Source organism: Culex quinquefasciatus, chromosome 1 (assembly GCF_015732765.1).
Source record: "Culex quinquefasciatus strain JHB chromosome 1, VPISU_Cqui_1.0_pri_paternal, whole genome shotgun sequence".
Taxonomy (NCBI): Eukaryota; Metazoa; Arthropoda; class Insecta; order Diptera; family Culicidae; genus Culex; species Culex quinquefasciatus.
The window spans coordinates 3,041,454-3,067,649 of NC_051861.1; the positions used below are offsets into that span (position 1 = coordinate 3,041,454).

The 26,196-nt window shown below is 42.2% G+C and overlaps 4 protein-coding genes across 8 annotated transcripts; all 4 read right to left on the reverse strand.

Moving 5' to 3' along the window:
- Positions 1-165: 165 nt before the first annotated feature.
- On the reverse strand, positions 166-3,415 carry LOC6035218 (zinc finger protein 26). 2 transcript variants are annotated; one of them, XM_038266906.1, is made up of 3 exons: positions 3,302-3,415; positions 1,084-3,212; positions 166-275 (listed from the first exon to the last, which is right to left on the reverse strand). In XM_038266906.1, exon 2 carries the CDS (start codon positions 3,180-3,182, stop codon positions 1,095-1,097), a length of 2,088 nt encoding a protein of 695 aa, XP_038122834.1. In that variant the 5' UTR covers positions 3,183-3,212; positions 3,302-3,415; the 3' UTR covers positions 166-275; positions 1,084-1,094. The 2 variants fall into 2 exon arrangements, with proteins under 2 accessions (XP_038122834.1, XP_038122832.1); XM_038266904.1 differs by lacking the exon at positions 166-275 and having other exon boundaries at positions 951-3,212.
- Positions 3,416-4,308: 893 nt separating this feature from the next.
- On the reverse strand, positions 4,309-7,441 carry LOC119765314 (oocyte zinc finger protein XlCOF6-like). Of its 3 annotated transcripts, none has more exons than XM_038248952.1 (4): positions 7,297-7,441; positions 4,675-7,205; positions 4,486-4,600; positions 4,309-4,419 (listed from the first exon to the last, which is right to left on the reverse strand). In XM_038248952.1, the coding sequence occupies exon 2, from the start codon at positions 7,176-7,178 to the stop codon at positions 4,722-4,724; it is 2,457 nt and encodes an 818-aa protein (XP_038104880.1). In that variant the 5' UTR covers positions 7,179-7,205; positions 7,297-7,441; the 3' UTR covers positions 4,309-4,419; positions 4,486-4,600; positions 4,675-4,721. The 3 variants fall into 3 exon arrangements, with proteins under 3 accessions (XP_038104880.1, XP_038104866.1, XP_038104872.1); XM_038248938.1 differs by having other exon boundaries at positions 4,658-7,205; XM_038248944.1 differs by having other exon boundaries at positions 4,658-7,227; positions 7,297-7,433.
- An 8,229-nt stretch (positions 7,442-15,670) lies between these two features.
- LOC119765310 (oocyte zinc finger protein XlCOF6-like) lies at positions 15,671-22,720 on the reverse strand. Of its 2 annotated transcripts, XM_038248935.1 has the most exons (5): positions 22,584-22,720; positions 20,352-22,233; positions 16,082-16,649; positions 15,911-16,001; positions 15,671-15,844 (listed from the first exon to the last, which is right to left on the reverse strand). In XM_038248935.1, exons 2-3 carry the CDS (start codon positions 22,202-22,204, stop codon positions 16,130-16,132), a joined length of 2,373 nt encoding a protein of 790 aa, XP_038104863.1. In that variant the 5' UTR covers positions 22,205-22,233; positions 22,584-22,720; the 3' UTR covers positions 15,671-15,844; positions 15,911-16,001; positions 16,082-16,129. The 2 variants fall into 2 exon arrangements, with proteins under 2 accessions (XP_038104863.1, XP_038104860.1); XM_038248932.1 differs by lacking the exons at positions 15,671-15,844; positions 15,911-16,001; positions 16,082-16,649 and adding exons at positions 18,847-18,898; positions 18,958-19,058 and having other exon boundaries at positions 19,115-22,233.
- A 498-nt stretch (positions 22,721-23,218) lies between these two features.
- LOC6035221 (zinc finger protein OZF) lies at positions 23,219-25,245 on the reverse strand. The gene is made up of 4 exons (XM_038249343.1): positions 25,072-25,245; positions 23,828-24,839; positions 23,650-23,767; positions 23,219-23,580 (listed from the first exon to the last, which is right to left on the reverse strand). Exons 1-4 carry the CDS (start codon positions 25,072-25,074, stop codon positions 23,262-23,264), a joined length of 1,452 nt encoding a protein of 483 aa, XP_038105271.1. The 5' UTR covers positions 25,075-25,245; the 3' UTR covers positions 23,219-23,261.
- Positions 25,246-26,196: the final 951 nt, after the last annotated feature.

The following is a 26,196-nucleotide window of genomic DNA, read 5'->3' on the forward strand; positions in this document are numbered from 1 at the left end:
AAAATGAGCACTTCCATTCGAGCAGTTTTTGCTTTTTTCTACAATGTATTCCTTATGGGAGAACTGTCATTTCAAAACTCGAGTCGGGTACTGCATTGTTAATGTCCCACTGTTTTAAGAAGACAAGGGAAATTCTCCACGGTATCCTCAATTAAGAATCGGTTTTTTGGTAAGGTTAATGGCCAAGTTTAGCTTTTATTTCTTTTGTACAGGAAATTAAATTGATTTTATTTTTCTTTTACAACTCAACATTAAAATGAAACAGTTCCGGGTTTCTGTTAAAATTTGAGAACAAAAAAACTTGATCAAATCGACGAAGCAATTACAATATAACAATTAGGGGGAGAGGGGGTATTATGCACCCCCGGGGCAAAATGCACCCCCTGCTTTTCTCGGTATTTGGAAGAATTTTCCGGGGAAAAATCATAGAAATTGGAAGCTTAACATTGTAAAACCATGCTGGAAAAATTTGAGCATCGCAGTATAAAAACAGCTCAAGTTATTTGCAAAACCTTAAAATGTTGTGTTTTCATCTAATTTTCTTTGCACTTTCATTATGATTTTTGGACAATATAAAAAGCATTTATTGATATTGTAAGTGTTGAGGTAAATAGCTTTTGCCATAATCTTCATTATTCTGTAGATAGATGAGTCCAAAAACATCAGAAATGCATTTTTTATTAAATTTTCTGCAAAAAGCGTGGTCGGGGTAAAATGCACTGCTGTGAAGCTCCTTAGTAAAAACAGCGGTGTCATCTAGTGGTGACTAGTGAAAACTGATTTTACCCGGTGCATTTTGCCCCATGTTGTGGTGCATTTTGCCCCGTTGTTGTAGTGCATTTTGCCCCAATGTTGCGGTGCATATTGCCCCGCATGGTTGTTTGAAATGAATCAAAAATGTTTTTACAAATTTGATATTTTCGAACAATTTTGAGGTTTTTTAAGACTTTTTTCAAATGGATAACGAAGAATAATAGTTGTTTTAGTACATCGAAAAAAATTCTTCCACAGTAATGCTGTAATGGTTGAGAAATCGCAGTTTTCCCTTAGGGGGTGCATATTACCCCCTCTCCCTAATTTTACCTTTTCCACACCTACTCCATATCTGCACCTGCTTCTTCCGCTCGTTGCTTCTCGTCGCTGACTTCGCTCGAGTGGGTTCGCATGTGTTTTTGCTTGCCAGCAACCGTCCTGAATCGCATCGGGCACAGTTCACAGGCGTGCGGGTTTTCACCCGTATGTGTGTGTGACATGTGCACCTTGAGATGATATTTGCTGCTAAAGGCCCGCCCGCAAACGACGCATTTTACAGGTTTCATGTGCGTAAACTTATGCCTTTTCAGGGCTGCCAGCGTGGGGAAGCTAGTGTTGCAGGTTTGGCAAATATTGACCAATTTTTGGGCGTGCTTCTCCGTGTGTGCATCGAACTTTTGTTGGGTGGGGAAGTGAAGTTGGCAGGCGGCGCAATGGAAGATCTTGCCCAAATGTTTCGCTTTCATGTGCAGTTTAAGCTGTGGAATGGATGCTTGCACTTCTCCGCAGATTTTGCACTTTCCTCCCTTGGCGGATCGATTTTTTATGTTCTTGCAATATCTTTCCCTTACGTGAACATAAAAGGAATGAAAGTTTCTTAGCGTTCGACCACAATCCGTGCAATCGATGGGTCCCTGATGAGCCTCTCGACGATGTTTTCTGTATTCCACCATCGTTTCGAAGAGTTTCTTGCAAACCAAGCAGGTCCTCGCCATATCACCCAAACATATTCCCCTTGCGATGTGCGTCTCTAGATCAGCCTTGGATTTAAACAATTTTCTGCATTTGTCGCAATAGCCTCGATCGACGTGTTTGTTTTTGTGGTGCACCAAACCAACGACTGAAGTAAACGATTTCTCACACAGGTCACACGCAAATGGCTTTGGCGATTGTTCCGATTCTTGCAGACATCTTCCATCCTTCTTGTGCCCCTCCTCAGGGACAGCAATTTGCTCCGCTAGGATTTTGCTCTCCAATTCCGTCTCTGCGTCTTCGATTTCCGGTTCTTCAACTTTGATTTCGCTGGCCAACAGTGGATCTTCGCTCGTATCGTGTTCTTCCGGCTCCTGACTGGTGTCCACGTCCTGGGAGATGCTCGCTTTCATAACTTTACAACTTTTATTAGCGAGATGCCTCCGCAGATGAGTTTTGTATCGGAACGTTTGCACACACCTCGGGCAGGGGAAGCGCTCTCTGTGGGTGTACAAGTGGTACTGCATTCTGCTCAGTTTGTCGAAGGTCTTGCCACAAATTGTACACGGAAAGGTTGGCCTTTGCTGGCAATTTCCCTCTTGAATGTGCGTTCTTTGCGCTTTGCTCGACGTAAACGAAACGCCACACTCCTTGCATTGCATGTCGATTGCGGCATCTTCGTCCTGTTCTTGCACTTCCGCGCTGCTTGTCGGTTCCTCCTGGGACTTTTTACCCGGGCAGCGTTTACGGTTGATATGCACCAACAGACCACCTCGGTTGCGGAACGTTTCGTCACACCACTCGCAAGCCACGCGCTCCTTGTGGCTGTACATGTGGTACTGCAGTCTGGTTTGCTTGTCAAAGACCTTTCCACAAATTCTGCACGGATAAGTGTGCGTTCGACGACAATTTCCCTCTTGGGTGTGCTTCCGGTGAGCTATAAATGACGAGAACGATATGCCGCACTCACTGCATTTTTCGTCTCGGTTAAGCACTTCTTCCATCAGCAAGGAATCTGAATCGACCATTTCCTCTTTCTGAGTTTGTTCTTTTGACGTAGCCGGAAGTTCCGGTGCAGCACACGGTTCATCATACTTTGCTTGCTCGACACAATCGTCACCAATCTCATCACCTCCGGGACCCTGAAGTTCCCACATCAAAGCTATCAGCTCGCCTAGCCGACGGTCAGCTTCGATGCACTGCTGGTGCAGGTCGTAGGCCGCTACCGTTGCATTCCGGCACTCCAAGCACACCTTCGTCGGCATCATCTGCGGCATGACGACGACGTCTTCGGCTTCGGGCTTTGCAAACACCGGAGCGCAAATCGTCCGCAGCATCCCGTGCAAACTGGGCAGACCGAACGAGGCAGCATCGTACAGGTCCACAAAGTGTTCGTTCGCGCCCGCCATGCAAATCCGGCACAGCCTTTTCGGGTCCGCTGCAATATCTAGCTGCATTCTCGAAGTTTTTTTTTTTGTGTTTAGACTCTACATGATTCAAGGGTTAAGAAAAAAGATTTTTATAAAAACTGAGTTAACTAAAAAATGAGATTTAAAAACAAAACAGGAATATTTACCGTAGACTGTCTAAACTCTTTATAAACAAAATTTCAGGATTTTTTGCGTGAATAAAAAACAAATTCGGGTGGGGAATGACAGTTTGATCAATGCACGTTTAACAGAAAATAAACTTTGCCAAGTTGTATTTACCCTTTTTTCGAATGCTTTGTTCCACATATACGTGTAAAACTGCTCGATTTTCTCAGCGATGACCCGATAAAAAACTCGCGATCTCTGTTTTCAGTACTCGTTCAAACACCAGCACCGCCCAGTTCTAGCAGGATTCTAGCAGAGTTCTTACCGAGCTGGATATTCTTATAATATTTTAGTACAAATGTCCCACCGTTCCCGCAGGAATCTGGCAGAGCCAGCTCAAACAAAAACTGACAGGTCAAATCGCGAATAAGTTCTAAAGGTTCTAACAAAAAGCCTATGTTTTAGCCATTCTCTTACTTTCCTACATTGTTCTAAAAAAAAGCCTAAATTTTAGGCTTAATTCTGACATCCATGACATAACTTCAAAAAGAACTAAAAATAAGTCTTTTAAAACTAATGCTGGCTTTCCGTGTAGGGTTTTCGTCCTTCAAAATAAATAATGTAAACAATAAAAATATATTGACCGGGTAATAATAACCAGAGACAGACTATTCCTTACTGAAGCGTGTACTTGGTTTTTGACAGCGCATGAAAAGAGGCGCGTGTTTATGTTAACGCTGTGGACAGTTGAGAGTGAACGTTTGGCGCGGAAGTGTGAGTGTGATTGAATTGTGCTGGAACCGGTTGGCGGAATCCGGAGCAGGACACGACGGAAGCGGACATGAAGTCAGTGGGTGGTTGGGAGGTTAATGATCGGCAACGATGGTGCTGCTTCTGGAACGTCGTGTCTCAAAGAGTCCCGGTTGCGACTCTACACCTCGACTCGAGTTAGAGCTTAAATTTTCGGTGGGTTTGAATGCGACTGGAAGTTACAAACTCATCAATAATTTTGTATTCGTTTTAATAAACTAAGACAAAAACAGTTCCCTCACGCTCACTCTGCTGTGGCATTATTTTAATTTTTATTATGTTTAAATGTGAAAAAAAATGTGTAACAACTTATTCGAGATAGACAGCTTTTACTTATTTCATCTACAATCTGTAATTGAAAAATGCAAAAATTTATCATTCGATTTTTGAAAACACATTCAAAATACTGAATTACCTTCTGCAAATCTTGAACTTCCTACGTTCATTGCTGCTGCTTAACAATTTTTTATTGCATGTGTAGTTTGACGCAAATTTACTCTTTACATTTATTTTGTATCTTTTGGGTTTTGCTGAAAATAATAAACAAAATAATTTGATTTATTAAACACAGAAAAAAACTAATTAACCTCCTCCGAATATCCACCTTCTTTAACTCGTTGCTGCTGCTACTTTTGGGTGTGCATTCAGTATTCAAGTGTCCATGATTTGAGGTTCCTCCACTTTGATAATTTCCAACGCTTCTTCGTTCACCACGGTCTGGGAACTGCTTGCGCTATCGATTAAGCATCGTCTTGCTCTGATATGCGCATGCAGAATGTTTTTGTTTCTGAACAACTGATCGCAGTGCGGACAAGACACGCGCTTCTGGTGGTTGCGCCTGTGGTACAACATTCTTGTGTATGAATGGAAAATCTGACCACAAATTTTGCATGGAAACGTTGGCGTTTGCTGTCCTGCTTGGTTTTCACTTTGTTCCTGCGTCTGATTTTGTGAACATCGGGATTTCTTCAGGTGCCTCACCAGTGCTGATCTGTAACCAAACGTGGTACCACACTTTGAGCAAGCCTCGCGCTCCTTGTGGCTGTACATGTGGTAATGCATTCTGGTAAGTTTGTCAAAGACCATTCCACACTTTTTGCATGGATAAGTTATCTTCCGCTGGCAATTCCCGTCTTTGATGTGATTTTGATGTGCTCTGTTTGATGTGAACGCCACGCCACAATTGGCACATTGTATGTCACGTTCTACGTTCATCTTTGCGGTATTTTTTAGCGATGGTTGTATTTCTACCAGCAACGATTCGTTGGATTTTCCTTCAGCGATATTTACTTCTCCCTGCATTTGGTGCTGTTCCTCTGACTGTTCCTGCTCTTCAGCACTATTTTCTTCTTGGCGAATGGCTAGCGAAGTGTTGGTTTTATTCCCTGAACATCGATTACGTTTGTGATGTAACCGCAAACACATTCGGTTTTTGAACGTTAAATCGCACTTCGAGCAAGCCACACGCGCCTTATGATTACGCAGGTGGTACTTCAATCTTGTTGCATTATCGAATGTTTTTCCACATATTGAGCATGGAAATAGTTGTTTTCCCTGGCAATTACCTTCGAGCGTGTGCTTTCGATACGATGCGGTTGACGAGTACGATATGCCGCAATCGGTACATTTGAAGACACGCACTTCGTTGACCGCTTCTTCGTTTTCATCCGTCAGGTCTAGAGCTTCGACCTTTATCACATCCACTTGCTCGGTATTCAGCAACGGGATCTCCTCTCCTGCTGGAAGCTCCGCCTTGTCGGACTCTGCTTGCTCGGTGCCGTCGGTGCCCGCATGGATTTGACGATGTTTTCTCAACAACTTAACCGTCTTAAAAACTTGACAGCAGATCACACAGGTGCGCGCCATGGAGACATTCGGACCCTCACACCTGCCTTCATTTTTGTGTCTTTTCAAAGTCCACCCGGTTGCAAATGTTTTGCCACAACGCAAACAAGTTTTGTTTACATTGACTACTGGTTCGTCTTTTCGCACCTGGCCTTGTTCTCCTTGGCACGCGGCCTCGGAGGTGCTTGTCTCGATCCCCAAACAAAGTTTACGCGTGTGATGTATCCGCAGACAGTCTCTATTCTTGAATGTTTGATTACACAAATTACAAGCAAGCCGTTCCTTATGGTTACGTCTGTGGTACTGCATTCTTGTAAGTTTGTCGAAGGTTTTTCCACATTTTGTGCACGGAAATAGTTGTTTTTGCTGGCAACTTTTTTCCAGCATGTGATTTCGATACGATAGGTTTGAGGAGAATGATATACCGCAATTGGTGCATTTCATGCCACGCGCATCGACGACCTCTTCTTCGTTGTGACTTTGGCTTTCATCCATCATGTCTAACGCTTCGTCCTTTACCGAATCCACTTGCTCATTATTCAACACCGAACTCTCCTCGGCGGGCCTATCTCCTTCCGGAGTGTGTTCTTGAGTTGAAGCTGGAAGTTCCGGAGGACACGGTCTGCTATCATGCATTTGACGATGTCTTTTCAGCAATTGCACGGTCTTTAAAACCTTATTGCAGATATCACACGTGCGCATCATGGGGTCGTTCGTCTTATCACACCAACCTTCCCGTTTATGCCTGACCAAGGTCCATCGGCTTGAAAACGTCTTCCCACATTCCACACAAGTTTTGTCGTCAGCGTTTCCTCGCTGTGAACAACTTGGCTGCGCAGACTGATCCTTGATCTCAACGCTCTCAACCATTGTTTCCTTCGACATTGGTACCTCCTTGATACTGCTCTTGGGAGGATCTTCGGAAACCTCACCAATCTCATCGCTGCCGGGACCTTGGAGTTCCCACATCAAAGCTACCAACTCACCCAGCCGTCGATCGGTCTCGATGCACTGCTGGTGCAGGTTGTAGGCCGCCACGATTGCGTTCCGACACACCAGACAAACAATGGTCGGCATGTTCGGCACGATGGCTTCCGCTTCGGGTTTCGCAAACACCGGAGCGCAAATCGTCCGCAGCATGTCGTGCAAACTGGGCAGACCGAACGGGGACGCGTCATCGTACAGGTTCGCCGGATGTTCCACGACGGGTACCATGCAAATCCGGCACAGCATCTTCGTGTCCGCTACAATGCCGAGCTGCATTCTCGAAGTTTTTGTTTGTTTTTATTCCTACAACGAGCAGATGCATCAACTAATTACAACTAAGATGATTCTAGCTTATTCTTTGTTTTTCATATGCCAACAGAGCTGGAATATTTACCTTAAACTGCAAATCGAACTTCTTTTATACAATATAAGCAAATAACTTGGAAAATCGTCAAAATTTCTTGATATTTTGCGTGAAAACAGTTTTTATTTACGCACACAAATTCGAGTGGCAAAGTGACATTTCGTTTTATACACCCTAATCAAAAATCAAGATTTTCTGAGTTCAGTGTCCCTCTTTGAAGACGAATTTTTCAGTTCAACCCATATAACCATTTTTATGGTTTTGGTTACCTGAGCTCAAAAAAAGGTGCAGGTGGTTAAGGCTAGTATGCAGATCGGAAGGAAAGGGGTCAAGAAACAGCTTTACGAACGGCAAAACAAAGGAGAGGGAGCGATTTCTTGGGGCTTTTCTTCACCCTCTCTGACTTGCTTGCGCTGCCGCTGCTGTCCATTTGATTTTTTTCTTGACCGGTGCCTTCCGAAGTGCGTAAACCGCTTTATGTTCTACATGACCGATATGACAAAGAAAAAAAAATCATTCTATTTTTATTCATATTTTTTGATTCTTTGCCAATTTATTTAATCCTGAATAATTAATTCTAATTTGATGTTTTCAATCATTGCACCTCTGTGGAAATAAATTGCCAAAACAAGTAAGACTGGTTGCAACGCGGCTCTACTTTGTTCTAGCTGTTTCATTTTTCAAATAGAACTGAAACAGACCACCCGCAACGCGGAGTTGCAGTTTTATTTTTCGAGCAGTATTTTGAAACCGGAATAAAACTGCTCGACTAGTTTGTTTCAAACGTGAGACGATTTGGAACTGGAATAGAACTCAGTTTCAAAAAAAAATCAGATATATAGAGATATTCACGTATTCTTACACACACACTATGATGCTGTGTTGATAATCATACGCACACAATTAAAAGCATTTTTTTGAAACAACATTTAGATCAGCGCGTTGCGAGCACCGTGTTCTAGTTTCATTTCCGCCAGTTCTAAAAATTTAAAACTGCTCGCAATTTGAAACAATTGGAGCCAAACATTTCAAAAGGGCACAAAACTTTTGTAAACAATAGTGTATCACTCAAATGACAGTTTGCATAAGGTGTGAGAGGGATACACTCTTGTTTACAAAAGTTTTGTGCCCTAATGAAATGGAAAGCACGAATGGAGCATTTCCATTCGAGCAGTTTTTGCTTTTTTCTACAATGTATTCCTTATGGGAGAACTGTCATTTCTACCACTCGAATCGGGTGCTCCATTATAAAACTTCGCGCTGCAGACAGTCTAAGGTTCGGAAAATGTCAGTTTTATTTTTCGAGCAGTATTTTGAACCCGAAATGAAACTGCTCGACGATTTTGTTTCAAACGTGAGACGATTTGGAACTGGAATAGAACTCAGTTTCAAAAAAAAATGATATATAGAGATATCCATGTTTTCTTACACACACACTATGATGCTGTGTTGATAATCATACGCACACAATTAAAAGCATTTTTTTGAAACAACATTTAGATCAGCGCGTTGCGAGCATCGTGTTCTAGTTTTATTTCCGCCAGTTCTAAAAATTTAAAGCTGCTCGCAATTTGAAACAATTGGGTCCTAAAATGAAGCTTAGATTGTTGATATTATTGTTTATAGCGATAAAGCTGCTTTTTCTGAGTACAATGACCCTTTGTACGACCACAAAGAGTTTAAAATGGATTTTTAAATCAATTTTGAAAAATTATCCTCGCGGTCCTTCTTGACAGAAAAGCTCCTACTTGACAGCTCGTTGCAAGGGGACCATAGTTGATCCATCGAAAAAATGTTGTCTTGTAATTTTTTTTTTTTGCATAAAAATGAAAAAAAGTGATCAGAAATGGTTTTTAATCGTGTTTTTTACCGTTGTACATAAAAATTGACATAGGGCTTTAGTACCCAATTATAAAACTTCGCGCTGCAAATAGACTTACCCTAAGACTTACCGCAGACTTTTGCATGAATAAAACACAAATTCGAGTGGGGAATGACAGTTTGATCAATCGCGTTTTACGAAAAATTAACTTTGCCGAGTTGGATTTACCCTTTTTCGAATGCTTTGTTCCACATACACGTGTAAAACTGCTCAATTTTCCCAGGTGTTTTTTTCTCAGCGATGACCCGATAAAAAAATACGCGTTCTCTGTTTTCAGTACTCGATCCAAGTACAAAAGGCGGAGAGGCAGTGTTCTATCAACTTGATTCATTATTCATACCATCAGATTGGGTAGTCAGATCTTCATAATTCAGGACACTTGTGTGCTTATAACTTTTGATAGGGTTGTCAGATCTTCAATCTTTAGAACTCGTTGAAAAGGTCTTTTTATTACCTATTCAACGACAGGTCGCATGATAGATCCGGACAACGTTTTTGTCAAATTATTTGAGATTCGGCCTCTAAAAAGTTCATAAATAACACTTAAGTGCGTATAACTTTTGATAAGGTTGTCAGATCTTCAATCTCTTGAATTCGTTGAAAAAGTCTTTTGAATACCTTTCTAAACATGTATAACATGGCGGGGTTTCTTACAAAAACCACCATTTTTACAATCTTCCGAACTTTTTGTTAAAATCGTTTTTTAGCATAACTTTTGAAGTACTTAACTAAACTTTATAATTTTCAATAGCGATTTATGGGACCCCAAGAAGGATCGAATGAGAATCGGTTCAGCCAGTGACGAAATATTCCATTTTTTTTTTTTGATCAACATCCCACCACACACAAAGACATTTGCTCAGAATTTGATTCTGAGTCGATATGTATACATGAAGGTGGGTCTAGGAAGTTAAGAATATCGTTTTTCGAGTGATTTTATAGCCTTTCCTCAGTAAGGTGAGGAAGGCAAAAAATACTAGGTTTCAGGTAGAATTTGAAAATCTAGAACATAAGTTCAAAAAATACTAAAAATTAGGAATTTATACCTAATGTCCGTTTTGCGAGTAGGGTTTTCGTCCTTCAAAATAATGTAAACAATATAAATATATTGACCGGGTAATAATAACCAGAGACAGACTATTCCTTACTGAAGCGTGTACTAGGTTATGACAGCGCGTGTTTATGTTAACGCTGTGGACAGTTGAGAGTGAACGTTTGGCTCGGAAGTGTGATTGAATTGTGCTGGAACAGGTTGCCGGAATCCGGAGCAGGAAACGACGGAAGCGGACATGAAGTCAGTGGGTGGTTGGGAGGTTAATGATCGGCAGCGATGGTGCTGCGTCCGGAACGTCGTGTCTCAAGGAGTCCCGGTTGCAACTCTACACCTCGACTCGATTTGGCTCGAGTTAGAGCCAAAATCGACTCGAGGCTCGAGCCAAAATTTTCAGTGGGTTTGAATGCGACTGGAAATTACAAACTTATGAATAATTTTGTATTTGTTTTAATAAACCAAGACAAAAACAGTTCCCTCACGCTCACTCTGCTGTGGCATTATTTAATTTTAATTATGTTTAAATGTGAAAAAAATGTGTAACAACTTTATCGAGATAGACAGCTTTTACTTATCTACAAGCTGAAAAATAAAAAATTAATCATTCGATTTTTGAAAACACATTCAAAATACTGAATTACCTTCTCCAAATCTTGAACTTCCTGCGTTCATTGCTGCTGCTTAACAATTTTTTATTGCATGTGTAGTTTGACGCAAATTTACTCTTTACATTTATTTTGTATCTTTTGGGTTTTGCTGAAAGTAATAAACAAAATTAATTCGAATTACTAAACACAGAAAAAAAGGTAATTTACCTCCTTCCAATATCCACCTTCTTTAACTCGTTGCTGCTGCTTCCTTTGGGGTGTGCATTCTGTATTCAAGTGTCCATGATTTGAGGCTCCTCTACTTTGATAATTTCCAATGCTTCTTCCTTCACCACGGTCTGGGAACTACTTGCGCTGTCCATTAAGCATCGTCTTGCTCTGATATGCGCATGCAGAATGTTTTTGTTTCTGAACAACTGACCGCAGTGCGGACAAGACACGCGTTTCTGGTGGTTGCGCCTGTGGTACAACATTCTTGTGTATGAATGGAAAATCTGGCCACAAATTTTGCATGGAAACGTTGGCGTTTGCTGTCCTGCTTGGTTTTCCTGCATCTGATTTTTTGGACATCGGTTTTTCTTGAGGTGCCTCACCAGTCCAGATCTGTAACTGAACGTGACACCACACTTCGAGCAAGCCACGCGCTCCTTGTGGCTGAACATGTGGTAATTCAGTCTGGCAAGTTTGTCAAAGACTTTTCCACACTCTTTGCATGGATAAATTTTCATGCGCTGACAATTCCCGTCTTTGGTGTGATTTTGATGTGCTCTGTTTGAAGTGAGTTGCGATTCGTTCAATTCTTCTCTCTGCACCTGGTGTTGTTTCTCTGATTGTTCCTGCCCTTCAGCACTATTTTCTTCTTGGCGAATGGCTAGCGAAGTGTTGTTTTTATTCCCTGAACATCGATTACGTTTGTGATGTAACTGCAAACACATTCGGTTTTTGAACGTTAGATCACAGCCCGAGCAAGCAAAACGCGCTCTATGATTACGCAGGTGGTACTTCAAACATGTTTCTTTACCGAAGGTTTGTCCACATAATGAGCACGAAAATAGTTGTTTTCCCTGGCAATTGCCTTCGAGCGTGTGCTTTCGATACGATGCGATGGACGGGAACGATATTCCGCAATCGGTGCAGTTTAAGACACCCACTTCGTTGGCCGCTTCTTCATTTTCATTCACTTGCTCGGTATTCAGCAACGGGATCTTTTCTCCTGCTGGAAGCTCCACATCGTCGGACTCTGCTTGCTCAATGCCGTAGGTGCCCTCATGGATTTGACGATGTTTTCTCATCAACTTAACCGTATTAAAAACTTGACAGCAGATCACACAAGTGCGCGCCAAAGAGCCATTCGGACCATCACACCTGCCTTCATTTTTGTGTCTTTTCAAAGTCCAACCGGTTGCAAATGTTTTGCCACAACGCATACATGTTTTGTTTACATTGACTACTGGTTCGTCTTTTCGCACCTGACCTTGTTCTCCTTGGCACACCACCCCGGAGGTGCTTGTCTCGATCCCCAAACAAAATGTACGCTCTTGAGTTGAAGCTGGAAGTTCCGGATAATACAGTGGAGGACACGGTCTGCTATGCATTTGACGATGTCTTTTCAGCAATTGAACGGTCTTTAAAACCTTATTGCAGATATCACACGTGCGCATCATGGGGTCGTTCGTCTTATCACACCAACCTTCCCGTTTATGCCTAATCAAGGACCACCGGCTTGAAAACGTCTTCCCACATTCCACACAAGTTTTGTCGTCAGCGTTTCCTCGCTGTGAACAACCTTGCCTCGCAGACTGATCCTCGATCTCAACGCTCTCAACCGTTGTTTCCTTCGAGATTGGTACCTCCTTGATACTGCTCTTGGGAGGATCTTCGGAAACCTCACCAATCTCATCGCTGCCGGGACCTTGGAGTTCCCACATCAAAGCTACCAACTCACCCAGCCGTCGATCGGTCTCGATGCACTGCTGATGCAGGTTGTACGCCGCCACGATCGCGTTGCGACATACCAGACACACAATGGTCGGCATGTTCGGCACGATCGCTTCCGCTTCGGGTTTCGCAAACACCGGAGCGCAAATCGTCCGCAGCATGTCGTGCAAACTGGGCAGTCCGAACGGGGACGCGTCATCGTACAGGTTCGCCGGATGTTCCTCGACGGGTACCATGCAAACCCGGCACAGCATCTTCGTGTCCGCTACAATGCCGAGCTGCATTCTCGAAGTTTTTGTTTGTTTTTATTCCAACAACGGGCAGATGCATCAACTAACTACAACTAAGATAATTCTAGCTTATTCTTTGTATTTCATATGCCAACAGAGCTGGAATATTTACCTTAAACTGCAAATCGAACTTCTCTTTTACAATGCAATCAAAAAACTCCGAAAGTCTTAAAAATTTCTTGATATTTTGCATGAAAACAGTTTCTATTTATAAAAAAAACATATATGCCATCAAGTGACAGTTCGATTCGTACACCCTAAACAAAATTCGAGATTTTCTGAGTTCAATGTCCCTCTTTTAACACGAATTTTTCAGTTCAACCCATATAACCATTTTTATGGGTTTGGTTACCTGAACTCAAAAAAAGGTGCAGGTGGTTATGTTCTACTTGACCAATATGACAAAGAACTTTGTACAAAACTCTAATAAATCATTCTATTTTTATTTATATTTTTTAATTCTTTGCCAATTTATTTATACCTGAAAAATTAATTATAATTAAATGTGAGTGCAATGTGTTGACAAAGGCATAGTGATTTTTTTGTGATTTTCAAAGCCCTTCCTATATCATCGTTGATCAGAAGGCACGGCGTCGGGTGGATTGTGTTTAAATTTTTCGAATAAGGTTTTATTTTTTTTTTTTGCAGTGAAAAAGCCATTTCTATATAATGATCGAAAGACGCACTGACAATTTGAATCGTCGATTTAATAGTGGAGCAAAATAACTGTGAGTGAGTGATTTTGTGTGTTAACCAGAAAGACCTTCCAATAGCATCGTTGGTCGGAAGGCTCGCCGACGGGTCTGTTATGAAAGTCCTCCCCATAGCGTCGTAGCTCGGGAGGCATCGAAAAGCCAATACCTTATCCTACTTACCCAAAAAAATATTAATCACGCGATGCTTGAAGGGGATGCTGTGGATTCAACGGTCTGAAGCGGTATCAACAAGTATATAGCGAAAAACTATGTGCTTGATGAGTCTGCAACTTCAACTATCGGACTAACATTCCTCCCTTTCGTTGAACTGCAGGCTTCTTGGGAGGGCGCCGGCATTGACTAATAAAATAGGGATCTTCAGAGGTTAAACAGTGAACGGATGGTTGGCTCCCACTGATCATTTTTGATTCATTGTTTAACTTCAGCTGATCTGTCAATAACGGAGTAGCAGCTCATTGGCAGTCATCCATGCTCATGCTTAATAATTAATTCTAATTAAATGTTTTCAATCATTGGCACCTCTGCGGAAATAAATTGCCGAAATACGAAAATATTGCCAATACAAGTAAGGTTCGGAAAATGTCCCCCCTCCACCCAGAAAAAAAACGGCATCTGGAAATCATGGACCTTACACACCAAATTCCTTGCCAAATTCTGATGTTCGTTTTCAGTTAATATTTAGTGAAAACTGCACTACTGAAATTTTCAGTTAGTTTTTCGCTGAACTTCAGTTAAAATTTGTATGGAGCTGTCAAAGTTTGCTGAAATTTCAGTAAATTTTCATTTACTGAAATTTTCAGTAGTGCAGATTTCAGTAAATTTAACTGAATTCAGTAATGCGGTAACTGAACTATCGAAACGCCAATTTTCATGTCCAGTCTCAAAAACCATATTGCCCCAAATCGTATGGTTCGATAAATGTAGAACCTTCCCTCAGGGTAATGGCCACTCCGGGTGTGGCCAATCCTGTCAAAATTGCCAGTTTCATTATCAGTATCAAAAACAATCCTGTCATAAGCCATATAAATACCTAAATTTGAAATATTTTCAGAAAAAAAAAGTGAGGGATCCAAAATTACTAATATTTAGGTATAATCAAAGAGTAAAAAAAAATATGAATTCAAAAAAATATATATAAATATATTGACCGGGTAATAATAACCAGAGACAGACTTTTCCTTACCGAAGCGTGTACTTGGTTTTTGACAGCGCATAAAAAGAGGCGCGTGTTTATGTTAACGCTGTGGACAGTTGAGAGTGAACGTTTGGCGCGGAAGTGTGAGTGTGATTGAATTGTGCTGGAACCGGTTGGCGGAATCCGGAGCAGGACACGACGGAAGCGGACATGAAGTCAGTGGGTGGCTGGGAGGTTAATGATCGGCAGCGATGGTGCTGCGTCCGGAACGTCGTGTCTCAAGGAGTCCCGGTTGCAACTCTACAACTCGACTCGATTTGGCTCGAGCCAAAATTTTCTGTGGGTTTCAATGCGCCTGGAGATTACAAACTTATGAACAATTTTGTATTCGATATAATAATATTGATAATTCCGAATCTCACATCGAAAAATCTTTTAATTAAAAGGACGGATTTAGTTTTTTGCTCAAAATTAAGAAAACCACCCAGTCAGGAAATATTCTAGCAGAGCTGGTTCTGCCAGAATCCTGCTAGAATGGTGGAACACTTCTGCTAGAATGCTGTAAGAATATTCAGTCCTGTTAGAACACTGCTAGAATCCTGAGTCCTTCGAAAACTTAATGTTTTAAAATTTATGAAATTTCAGAATTTTTGTTTCCGGAATTTATTTGAAATTTCTCAACTCCTACAGTATTTAACTCTTTAATTTTTAAATAGATTAATTTCTTTATCAAAACATTTTGAGTTTTAATACTTTTTTTTTGTTTTTTTTTCTCCCAAGAACCTCCCAAGACCGCCTTCCTTCCTATCTCCGTTCTTAGCTTAAACCTAGACAAAAACAGTTCCCTCACGCTCACTCTGCTGTGCCATTATTTTATTTTTAATCATGTTTCAATGTGCAAAAAAAATGTGTAACAACTTATTCGAGATAGACAGCTGTTACTTATTTCATCTACAATCTGTAATTGAAAAATGCAAAAATTATTCATTCGATTTTTGAAAACACATTCAAAATACTGAATTACCTTCTCCAAATCTTGAACTTGCTGCAATCATTTTTATCGCATTTTGACGCAAATATTCTCTTTACATTTATTTTGTATCTTTTGAGTTTTGCTGAAAGTAATAAACAAAATTAATTCGATTTATTAAACACAGAAAAAAAAAATACTAATTTATCTCCTCCCAATATTCACCTTCTTTAACTCGTTGCTGCTGCTACTTTTGGGTGTGCGATTCTGTATTCAAGTGTCCATGATTTGAGGCTCCTCTACTTTGATAATTTCCAACGCTTCTTCGTTCACCACGGTCTGGGAACTGCTTGCGCTGTCGATTAGGCATCGTCTTGCTCTGATATGCGCATGCAGAATGGTTTTGTTCCTCAACAACTGACCGCAGTGCGGACAAGACACGCGTTTCTGGTGGTTGCGCCTGTGGTACAACATTCTTGTGTATGAATGGAAAATCTGACCACAAATGATGCATGGAAACGTTGGCGTTTGCTGTCCTGCTTGGTTTTCACTCTGTTCCTGCATCTGATATTTTCGACATCGATTTTTCCTCAGATGCCTCACCATTGCAGATTTGTTACTGAACGTGGCACCACACTTTGAACAAGCCGCGCGCTCCTTGTGGCTGAACATGTGGTAATTCAGTCTGGCAAGTTTGTCAAAGACTTTTCCACACTCTTCGCATGGATAAATTTTCATGCGCTGACAATTCCCGTCTTTGGTGTGATTTTGATGTGCTCTGTTTGACGTAAATTTCACACCGCAGTTAGCGCACTGTATGTCACGTTCTCCCTGCATCTGGTGTTGTTTCTCTGTCTGACTATTTTCTTCCTGGCGCATGGCTTGCAAAGTGCCCATCTTAATCCCAGAACATCGATTACTTTTCTGATGTGACCGCAAACACTTTCTGTTTTTGAACTCTAGATTACAGTTCGAGCAAGCTACACGCGCTCTATGTTTACGCATGTGACACTTCAAAAATATTTCTTTGTTGAAGGTTTGTCCACATAATGAGCATGAAAATAGTTGTTTTCCCTGGAAATCGACTTCTAACGTGTGCTTTTGATACGATGCGGTGGACGGGAACGATATGCCGTAATCGGTGCATTTGAAGACACCTACTTCGTTGGCCGCTTCTTCGTTTTCATCCGCTTCGACCTTTATCACATCCACTCGCAACTCTCCTGCTGGAAGCTCCGCGTCGATGGACTCTGCTTGCTCGGTGCCGTCGGTGCCCTCATGGATTTGACGATGTTTTCTCAACAACTTAACCGTCTTAAAAACTTGACAGCAGATCACACAGGTGCGCGCCATGGAGACATTCGGACCCTCACACCTGCCTTCATTTTTGTGTCGTTTCAAAGACCCCCCGGTTGTAAATGTTTTGCCACAATCCAAACAAGATTTTTTTACATTGATTATTGGTTTGTTTTCTCGCACTTGACCTTGTTCTTCTTGGCACACGGCCTCGGAGACGCCGCCGGGTCCTTGGAGTTCCCACATCAAAGCTACCAACTCACCCAGCCGTCGATCGGTCTCGATGCACTGCTGATGCAGGTTGTACGCCGCCACGATAGCGTTCCGACACACCAGACAAACAATGGTCGGCATGTTCGGCACGATCGCTTCCGCTTCGGGTTTCGCAAACACCGGAGCGCAAATTGTCCGCAGCATGTTGTGCAAACTGGGCAGACCGAACGGGGACGCGTCATCGTACAGGTTCGCCGGATGTTCCTCGACGGGTACCATGCAAACCCGGCACAGCATCTTCGTGTCCGCTACAATGCCGAGCTGCATTCTCGAAGTTTTTGTTTGTTTTTATTCCTACAACGAGCAGATGCATCAACTAATTACAACTAAGATGATTCTAGCTTATTCTTTGTTTTTCATATGCCAACAGAGCTGGAATATTTACCTTAAACTGCAAATAGAACTTCTCTTTTACAATGCAATCAAAAAACTCCGAAAATCTTCAAAATTTCTTGATATTTTGCGTGAAACAGTTTTTATTTATTTATGCCAAGTGACAGTTCGTTTCATACACGTTTACCAAATATTAAACTTTTCGCAAAAACAATATTTCTTTGACATAGCCGTGTAAAACTGCTCGATTTTTTTCCAGCTGTCGATGACCCGATAAAAAATTACGATGTATGTCAAAAGAGTCAAAACAAACAAACATCCCTGAGTTTAAGATGTTATGCAAAAATTAGGAACCCAAATAGATACTTCCACTCGAGACGTTGTACATTGCATTTCCAGAGTTTTTTTGATAAGGTCCTATAAACATATGAAAGACAATAGCTTATAGGTCCTTTTCAAAAAAAAAAACTCTAGATTTCATATACAGTAGTTGTTCGGTAACTGGGCGTTGTTTAGCTGGGCTGCTTTTTAACTGGGCGCTCGATAACTGGGCCGTAGCCCAGTTAAAAAGCAGACAAACGTCAAAAAACCGAAACAAACCGAAATCACCGCGGGGTTAATGGATGCAAAAATCATGGTCAACAAATAAAAAAACTTTGTTCAAACTTTTATGTAATTTCAAGTCACAATTAAAGAAATATGGAAAGTAATCATTGTAAACAAATTTGAGTAACTTTTATTTCTATATTTCATCAAATAAATATTATGCATCGGTAGTCCCCTCGTTAGTTTTCGTTCAGCCCAGTTACCGAACAATTACTGTATCTCATACATAGCAAGATGGGGTGAAGAAAAGCCTGAGCCATGTAGCCTGGTGGTAACGCTCCGCCTCGTAAGCGGTAGATTAGGGTTACATTACCGGATCGGATCGGAACACGAACTGGTGGTCGTTTCCCTTCTAGATTCGATTACTTCGTAAAGGGAAGATAGTGTATCATCACAGGCTGGACGTTATCGCGACACTTTAGGGAAGACGACCTATGGATTGGTCATGCTTTTTTCGAATGTACAAATAATGTGAAACTCAATAGAGATAAACAGATTTCATTTATTTCAGTTCATTTTTATGTCGGTTTTTTTCTGAAAATGTAAAACGAAGGTAATTAAATTCACTAAAATTAAAATGATTTATGCTTTACCTTCTTCGAATCGCCAACATTCTCAACTCGTATCTTGAAACTTTAATTTGATCCAGTTCGCCATAGTAAATTAAATGTGCATCTTCTGGGTTTTGCTGAAACTGTTAAACAACAAAATTAATTCGACTAATTAAACACCGTAAAATTACAGATTTACCTTCTCCTTCTTCTCCGCCTCCCAAACTCGTTGCTCTAGCTACTTCATAATTTCAGGCTCTTCTACTTTGATCGTGTCCAACGCATCGCCGCTCAACGGTGAGTTTTCAAGCATATTAGGGCAAGAACCACGCTTGATATGCATCCGCAGAGATGCCTTGTTTCTGAACAATAGACCACACTCCGAACAACTCACGCGCTGCCTATGATTGCGCCTGTGGTATCGCATTCTCGAGAGCTTGTCAAAGCTCTTTCCGCAGATCGTACACGGGTAAACTGGCCTGCGGTGACAGTTGCCTTCTTGGGTGTGCGCATCAAGTTTTCGGCTAGACAGGAATGTTGCACCGCAAACGGTACACTGGTTGTCAAGTCCTTCGGTCATCTCCGTATACGTTTCTGTAGCGGGGTCCTTAGGCCTCACCAGGCAAGAACCTTCACGTTTCAGATGCATCCGAAGACAAGCCTTGTTTCTGAACGTTTGACCACACTTTGAACAATTGACGCGCTGTATATGATTGCGTCTGTGGTACCGCATTCTTGTAAGCGTGTCAAACTTCTTTTCACAGATCGTGCACGGATAGACTGGCTTGCGTTGACAATTTCCTTTTTGGATGTGCGCTTCAAGCTTTCGGTCAGTATAAAATGCAACACGGCAAACAGGACATTCTTTGGTCACCTCCGTGTTCATTTGCTCCTGGGAAACACTCGCGAATCTGCCTAAACATCGTTTTAGTTTTATATGCACATGCAGAATGCCTCTGTTTCTGAACGACTGACCACACTGCGGGCAAACTACGCGCTCCTGATGGTTGCGCCTGTGGTACATCATTTTTGGGAATGTGTCGAAAATCTTACCACATACTTTGCACGGATAATTTGGTTTTTGCTGGAGATTTTCCGTTTGGGTCGCACCAGAATCGCCATCCGATGATGGCTTTTCAACGGCCAACGAGTCGTTCGTTTCTTCTTCCGTGTAGATTCCTTCTTTCTGCATCTGGGTTTTCCTCTCGTAATTTTCTGAACATCGGGTATATCTTATATGCTTCAACAGTGCAGCACTGTTGCCGAGCGTTTGACCACACTTCAAGCAAGCCACGCGCTCCTTGTGACTGTACAGATGGTATTGCAGTCTGGTAAGTTTGTCAAAGACTTTTCCACACTTTTTGCATGGATAAGTTATCTTTAGCTGACAGTTCCCGTCTTTGATGTGATTGTGATGTGCTCTGTTTGACGTAAATGTCACACCGCAGTTAGCGCACTGTATGTCGCGTTCAACAACCAACGGTTCTTCTTGCCCTTTGCCTAGATCTACTTCACTCTGCGGAACGCTTGTCTTGTTACCTGAACAACGCTTACGTTTGTGATGTAACTTCAGGCATGCTCGGTTCTTGAACGTTAGATCACACATTGGGCAAGCCACGCGCGCCCTGTGATTACGAGTGTGGTACTGCATTCTTGTAAGTTTGTCGAAAGTTTTTCCACATATGTAGCACGGAAATAGTTGTTTGCTCTGACAGTTTCCTTGCGACGTGTGATCTCGATACGCTCTGTTCGAGGAGAACGATATGTCGCAATTGGTGCATTTCAAGTGATCTGCTTCGTTGTCACTTAGGTTGTCATCCATCAGGTCTAATTCTTCGACCTTTATCACATCCACTTGGTCGATATTCAACGGAATCATCTCTGAGAGTCCACCTGCCGCGTCGTGTTCATGAGTTGAAGCTGGAAGTCCCGGAAGTGCCGATTCGTTAGACTCCGCTCCGTTGGTGCTCTCATGCATTTGACGATGTCTTTTCATCAATAGAGCCGTCCTAAAATATTTATTGCAGATTTCGCAGGTGCGCTGCGTGGGATCAATCGATGGATCACACCTGCCACTTTGTTTATGTCTTTTCAAAGACCACCCGGTTGAAAATGCTTTGCCACAATCCATGCAAGTTGTACTCCATTTGCCGTTTTGCTTTCCAATGTTGTTCTGCGAAGCTTTTTCCTTCATTCCCGAACAACTAGAACGTTTTTGATGTAACCGCAGACAGTCTCTGTTCTTGAACGTTTGATCACACATTGAGCAAGCCAATCGCTCTTTATGATTCCGAAGGTGGTACTGCATTCTTGTTTCTTTGTCAAAAATTTTCCCGCATACTGAACACGGAAACGTTTCTTGTCGCTCACAATTCCCTTCTTGTTTGTGATCTCGGTACGCTCTGTTCGACGAGAACGATATGCCGCAGTTGGTGCATTGCAAATCACGCTCTTCGTTGACCTCTTCTTCGTTATTGCTTTGGGTTTCATCCATCAGGTCTAGTGCTTCGACCTTTATCACATCCACTAGCTCGGTATTCAGCAACGGGATCTCCTCTCCTGCCGATGCGTGTTGTTGAGTTGTAGCTGGAGGTTCCGGATGTGCCGATGCTGCTTCATCTGATTTGGCTTGCTTTTTCCTGTCGATGTCATCATGCATATCACGATGTCTTTTAAGCAACTGAACCGTCTTTAAAACTTTGTTGCAGATATCACAAGTGCGCACCTTGGGGTCGGTCGTCAGAATACACCAGCCTTCTCGTTTATGTCTGACCAAGGTGTAACGGGTTGAAAATGTCTTCCCACAGTCCGTACAAGTGTTATCTTCAGTCTTTCCTGTAAACTGTAAACCACTTTGCTTTGGATGCTGTTCTTCGTTCTCGACGCCCCCAACCAATGTTTCCTCCGAAATTGGTACCTCCTTGATACTGCTCTTGGGAGGATCTTCGGAAACCTCACCAATCTCATCGCTACCGGGACCTTGGAGTTCCCACATCAAAGCTACCAACTCACCCAGCCGTCGATCGGTCTCGATGCACTGCTGGTGCAGATTGTACGCCGCCACGATTGCGTTCCGACACACCAGACAAACAATGGTCGGCATGTTCGGCACGATGGCTTCTGCTTCGGGTTTCGCAAATACCGGAGCACAAATCGTCCGCAGCATGTTGTGCAAACTTGGCAGTCCGAACGGGGATGCGTCGTCGTACAGGTTCGCCGGATGTTCCACGACGGGTACCATGCAAACCCGGCACAGCACCTTTGTATCCGCTACAATACCGAGCTGCATTCTCTTTGATTTGAAGCGGAGAGTTGGGTCTGAAATGGTTGAAAGTCGATCTACGTAAGACTGGTTGTCGGCCTGATGTAGGGCAATGTCGAGCCGAAAATTTGTTGGATTCGATTCCGACAACGGGCTGACAACATTGACCATGGAAGTTTCAACTTCTAGCAAAACAATGTTAAATGAGTGAAATATGATGGTATATAAAAGGTGCATCCCGCTCATAAATGGTTGTAAATAGCTGCAAAGCCTCACTTTCAGACCCGAAGATGTATTTAAAACCGATCTATAAAGTTAGCTCTTCGGTCATGTTTTATTGTTTTGCTAGACTTTGGTGTTTGAAGCACTTGAAAAACAATTTTGTATGCTGAGATGGAATATTTACCTCTGAATGCTGGATTTTCGCCTTTTTCTGGAGATTGGGAAGAGAACAAACCAAAATTTTAACGAAATCGCTGAGTTTTTCACAAAAAGATCTTTTTTGGTAAACAAAACGGCAACTTTTCACGATGTCAACACAGATTCGAGCAGATTTTACACTTTTAAAAGTTTGAATCAAATTGAGGACAAATTTGTTTCAGAGGGTGAGATACCTATTTTTGATTTGATTTGTAATCTTATTAGTAGAGATTTTCGTAATGTTTTTCCTAATTTCATCCCATTTACCTATATTTAATTAATTTTTCTTACAAAACTCGTTGTCTATAAAATATTTTCTGTTGTAAACGGTTTGTTCAAATATTACGTCCAGAGATTTTCGAGATTTCAGACCCCCCCCCCTCCCCCCTGTCACGCACTTTTCCTATACCTTTTAAATGGGCTGTCACAAACCTAAGACCCCCCTCCCCCTATTCATGGACGTAATTTTTTGACGAACCCTAAGCTGCTACTGAGCATCAATATGCTAGTGAGTTTTCTTCTAACATACATTATTTGAAAGGTACCGGTATTTAATGCTCTTTTCAACAAACCATTATTTGTGATATTAAAAATCAAATTCGTTGTACCTATTTCCTAGCCTGTGGAGGTATTTTTTTATTAGTTTCGCAAGTTCTAGGAATTTTTAACATTGGTTCACCTTCTTGCCCTCCTTTCTCATTTTCTCCGCCAGCCGTTCCAACGCCGCGAGGCTCGTCCACAGCAGCTCATCAACTTGCTCGCCGGAGGCCACGTGGGCAGGGCCGTAGTGGTCACGCAGCTCGCGCATCAATCGGAACGATTCGTCGCACCGATCGCATCCAAACGGACCCTGCACGTGGTTTTTGGCATGCTTCACAAGGTCGTTGGTCTGGTTGAAGCCCCGCTGGCAAAACGGACACTTGTAGGGCTTTTCGCCTGTGTGTGTCAGCCCGTGGCGCTTCAGCCGACCGGGGCAATTGAACCTAGGAAGGAAATATTCGTGATTTGTTTGAATCAACTTGTGGTACTAGTAGGTAGTTGAATGTACTCACTTCATTTCACACACCGTACAACCATAGCGTCGTTCTGATGTATGAACACGTTCGACATGCCGTGTTAACGTATCCGACTTGCCAAACTGAGATCCGCAGGTTTCGCAAACATAATTGCCTGGAAGAAGAAGGACATTGTATCATTTGTCCCCAAAACTATTTAAGAAGAACATATTACGCTGCTTAGTGTGAGTAATCCTGTGCTGGATGAGCTCGCCCTTGGTGATGAAACGATTTGAGCACAACGAACAAGCGAATCGCTTGATTCCGGCGTGTCTTGCCATATGAAGCTTGAAGCTTGAGAGAATGCTAAACGTTTTGCCACACGTTGGGCAGGGATACGGCCCGAAATGAGTGGTCCTGTGGCTCTTGGCTGTTTGACTATGGCGAAAGCGTTTATGACATATGTCGCATTCGTACTTTTTCCCTGTTATGTGCATTTCTTTGTGGCTCTCCAATTCAGCTTCACTCAAAAATATTATCTTACACGACTGGCAGACGAAGGCCACTCCTGGATGAGCACTCTTGCTATGCGCTACAAGGCCATCGCGGGTTCTGAATGCATCCGAACATAGCTTACAACGGTGTTTTCCCTTACATTTCCGGTTCGGCATGTTGAACAGTCTTGGTCCCGGTATTTTCTCACATTTCACATTTGGGTGGAACTTTTTCATGTGGTCCAGCATATCTCGTATTGTAGGGAAATCACCTGAACAAACCTTGCAGGTTCGCTTGGCATAGTAGTCCTCTTTCTGCCTTTTCTCGGGCTCCGCCGGTTTCTCCTCAACATTATCTTCCTCGGAGATTTCCTCATCGGACCGATCGAACGGGTCATCCAGCTTGGTCTGTTCCACAACCACTTCCTCTTTCACCTCGACAACGGCTTCTTCCGATTCTTCCTGTACAACCAACATTTCCGCCAGTTTCCGGTCGGACTCTATGCACAGTTTGTGAAGCTTGTAAGCCGCGATGGTGGCGTTTCGGCAAACGGCGCACACGTTGGTCGGCATTCCCGGGGAGTCCGGTTTGTCAAAAACCGGCGCGCAAACGGCCCGCAGCATGGTATGCAAGTTGGGTTGACCTCGGACGAACGTCGATGCGTCGTACAGGTTGGTGAGATGCCCCTCCTTGGCCAGGGAGCACACGCGGCAGAGGGGTCTAGAGTTCGGATTTAACAGTGTGTGATTGGTCTGAAACGAGGTTTAGGAACTTTTTTTTAGCTTTTAGTTTTACCTAAAACTTTGAGGGCAATGTATTTTTATTATCGTCAACATATTTATAGATCCGAGTTCCATTGTTCTTATTCTTGAGGATTGTTGATGATCTTCGGGAGGTCTGTTTTAAGGTCTTCCTTCCTTCACGCATTGTGATGTAGTTTGGTTGATTATTTTCCAGTCGATCTCTGAATGACTAAATATTTACCATTTTCTGAGAATTTCGGCATTTAGTTCTGCTGTGGATTTGATAAAATCTGCTTGTTTAATCAACAACTGGTTGTCATTTTACTAAAACTTTTAAAGAATATTCATGATATAAGATTATCAGCAATTTATTGTTTACGTTTCTATCAAAATCTGATGAGGCTGAAAAAAGAATCAAAACAAACATACTCTTATCGAGAGAAGCACAGAATAATCAAAAAGGACCAAAAACCCTGGGTGCTGAAAAGACAGAATGCGTAACGTGATTTTCGAATGCTCCCCACTACTCCTCACTAATACAACTGCACTACAGCTGTAAACATACACAAAGTAGAAGGCTATGTTCAAGCTCTAGCGTGACTTTTTTTTTGCTGCTGAAGTGACTTGTTTTGAAACATTTTGGATCTGTTGATGTTAGACTTTTCGCTGACAAAATTAAGTACTTCGCTCGTGTTTTGTTCATAGACTAAACGATGGGCGGTCAAAAGAGGCCTTTTTTGTTTTCCACGTGACGAAAAATTGCGTCAGAAGTGGGTGGAATTTAGTGAATCGTAAGAGCATCCAAATGGCACTTTTGAATGTATCAAAAGTTCGACGCCATCAACTTTTTTTTATTTCTGACAAAATAAATTATTGATCGATTACAATACTTGCTATTGTGAATACAGACAAAAATCAAATTTCGAGCGCATCTGCGAAGGCCACCACTTATCACTCGCGAAACAATTTAATGGGATCCCTTTTTGAGTGTAGAATTTTTGTGCTGTCATCTGTCACAAAAAAAGCAGCCGCAACAAAAACAAACGTGATTCTTGAAACAACATTTGGAATCTTTTTTTTTCAACAAAGGGTACGTTTCACAGTATTTTTGATAATTCGAGCTTAAATTTGTTACTAATACCATCAGTTTTTGTTCATTTCCAGAATATACAGTGCCGAGGAACAGCAGGAGATGGAGTACGACGATTATGAGGAGAAGGAATACCTCCGAGATCCCGTTGACATAGATTATGATCCGTTTGCAGACGAACGCGTCGATACCGAATCGACAGACTGCGGCAAAGACGGAAACGGAAGCGAAGATGACCGAGGAAAGGAAGTTCATGAAAAAGAAAAACCGTCGCAA

Excerpts from the sequence above, each read along its gene's own strand:
- LOC6035218 (XM_038266906.1), bottom strand. The coding sequence starts at position 3,182 with ATGCAGCTAGATATTGCAGCGGACCCGAAAAGGCTGTGCCGGATTTGC.
- LOC119765314 (XM_038248952.1), bottom strand. The coding sequence starts at position 7,178 with ATGCAGCTCGGCATTGTAGCGGACACGAAGATGCTGTGCCGGATTTGC.
- LOC6035221 (XM_038249343.1), bottom strand. Across the intron at positions 23,768-23,827 it reads GATTACTCACACTAAGCAGC|GCAATTATGTTTGCGAAACC; the intron begins GTAATATGTTCT and ends TTCTTCTTCCAG. Across the intron at positions 23,581-23,649 it reads TGTACGGTGTGTGAAATGAA|GTTCAATTGCCCCGGTCGGC; the intron begins GTGAGTACATTC and ends TTTCCTTCCTAG.
- LOC119765310 (XM_038248932.1), bottom strand. The coding sequence starts at position 22,204 with ATGCAGCTCGGTATTGTAGCGGATACAAAGGTGCTGTGCCGGGTTTGC.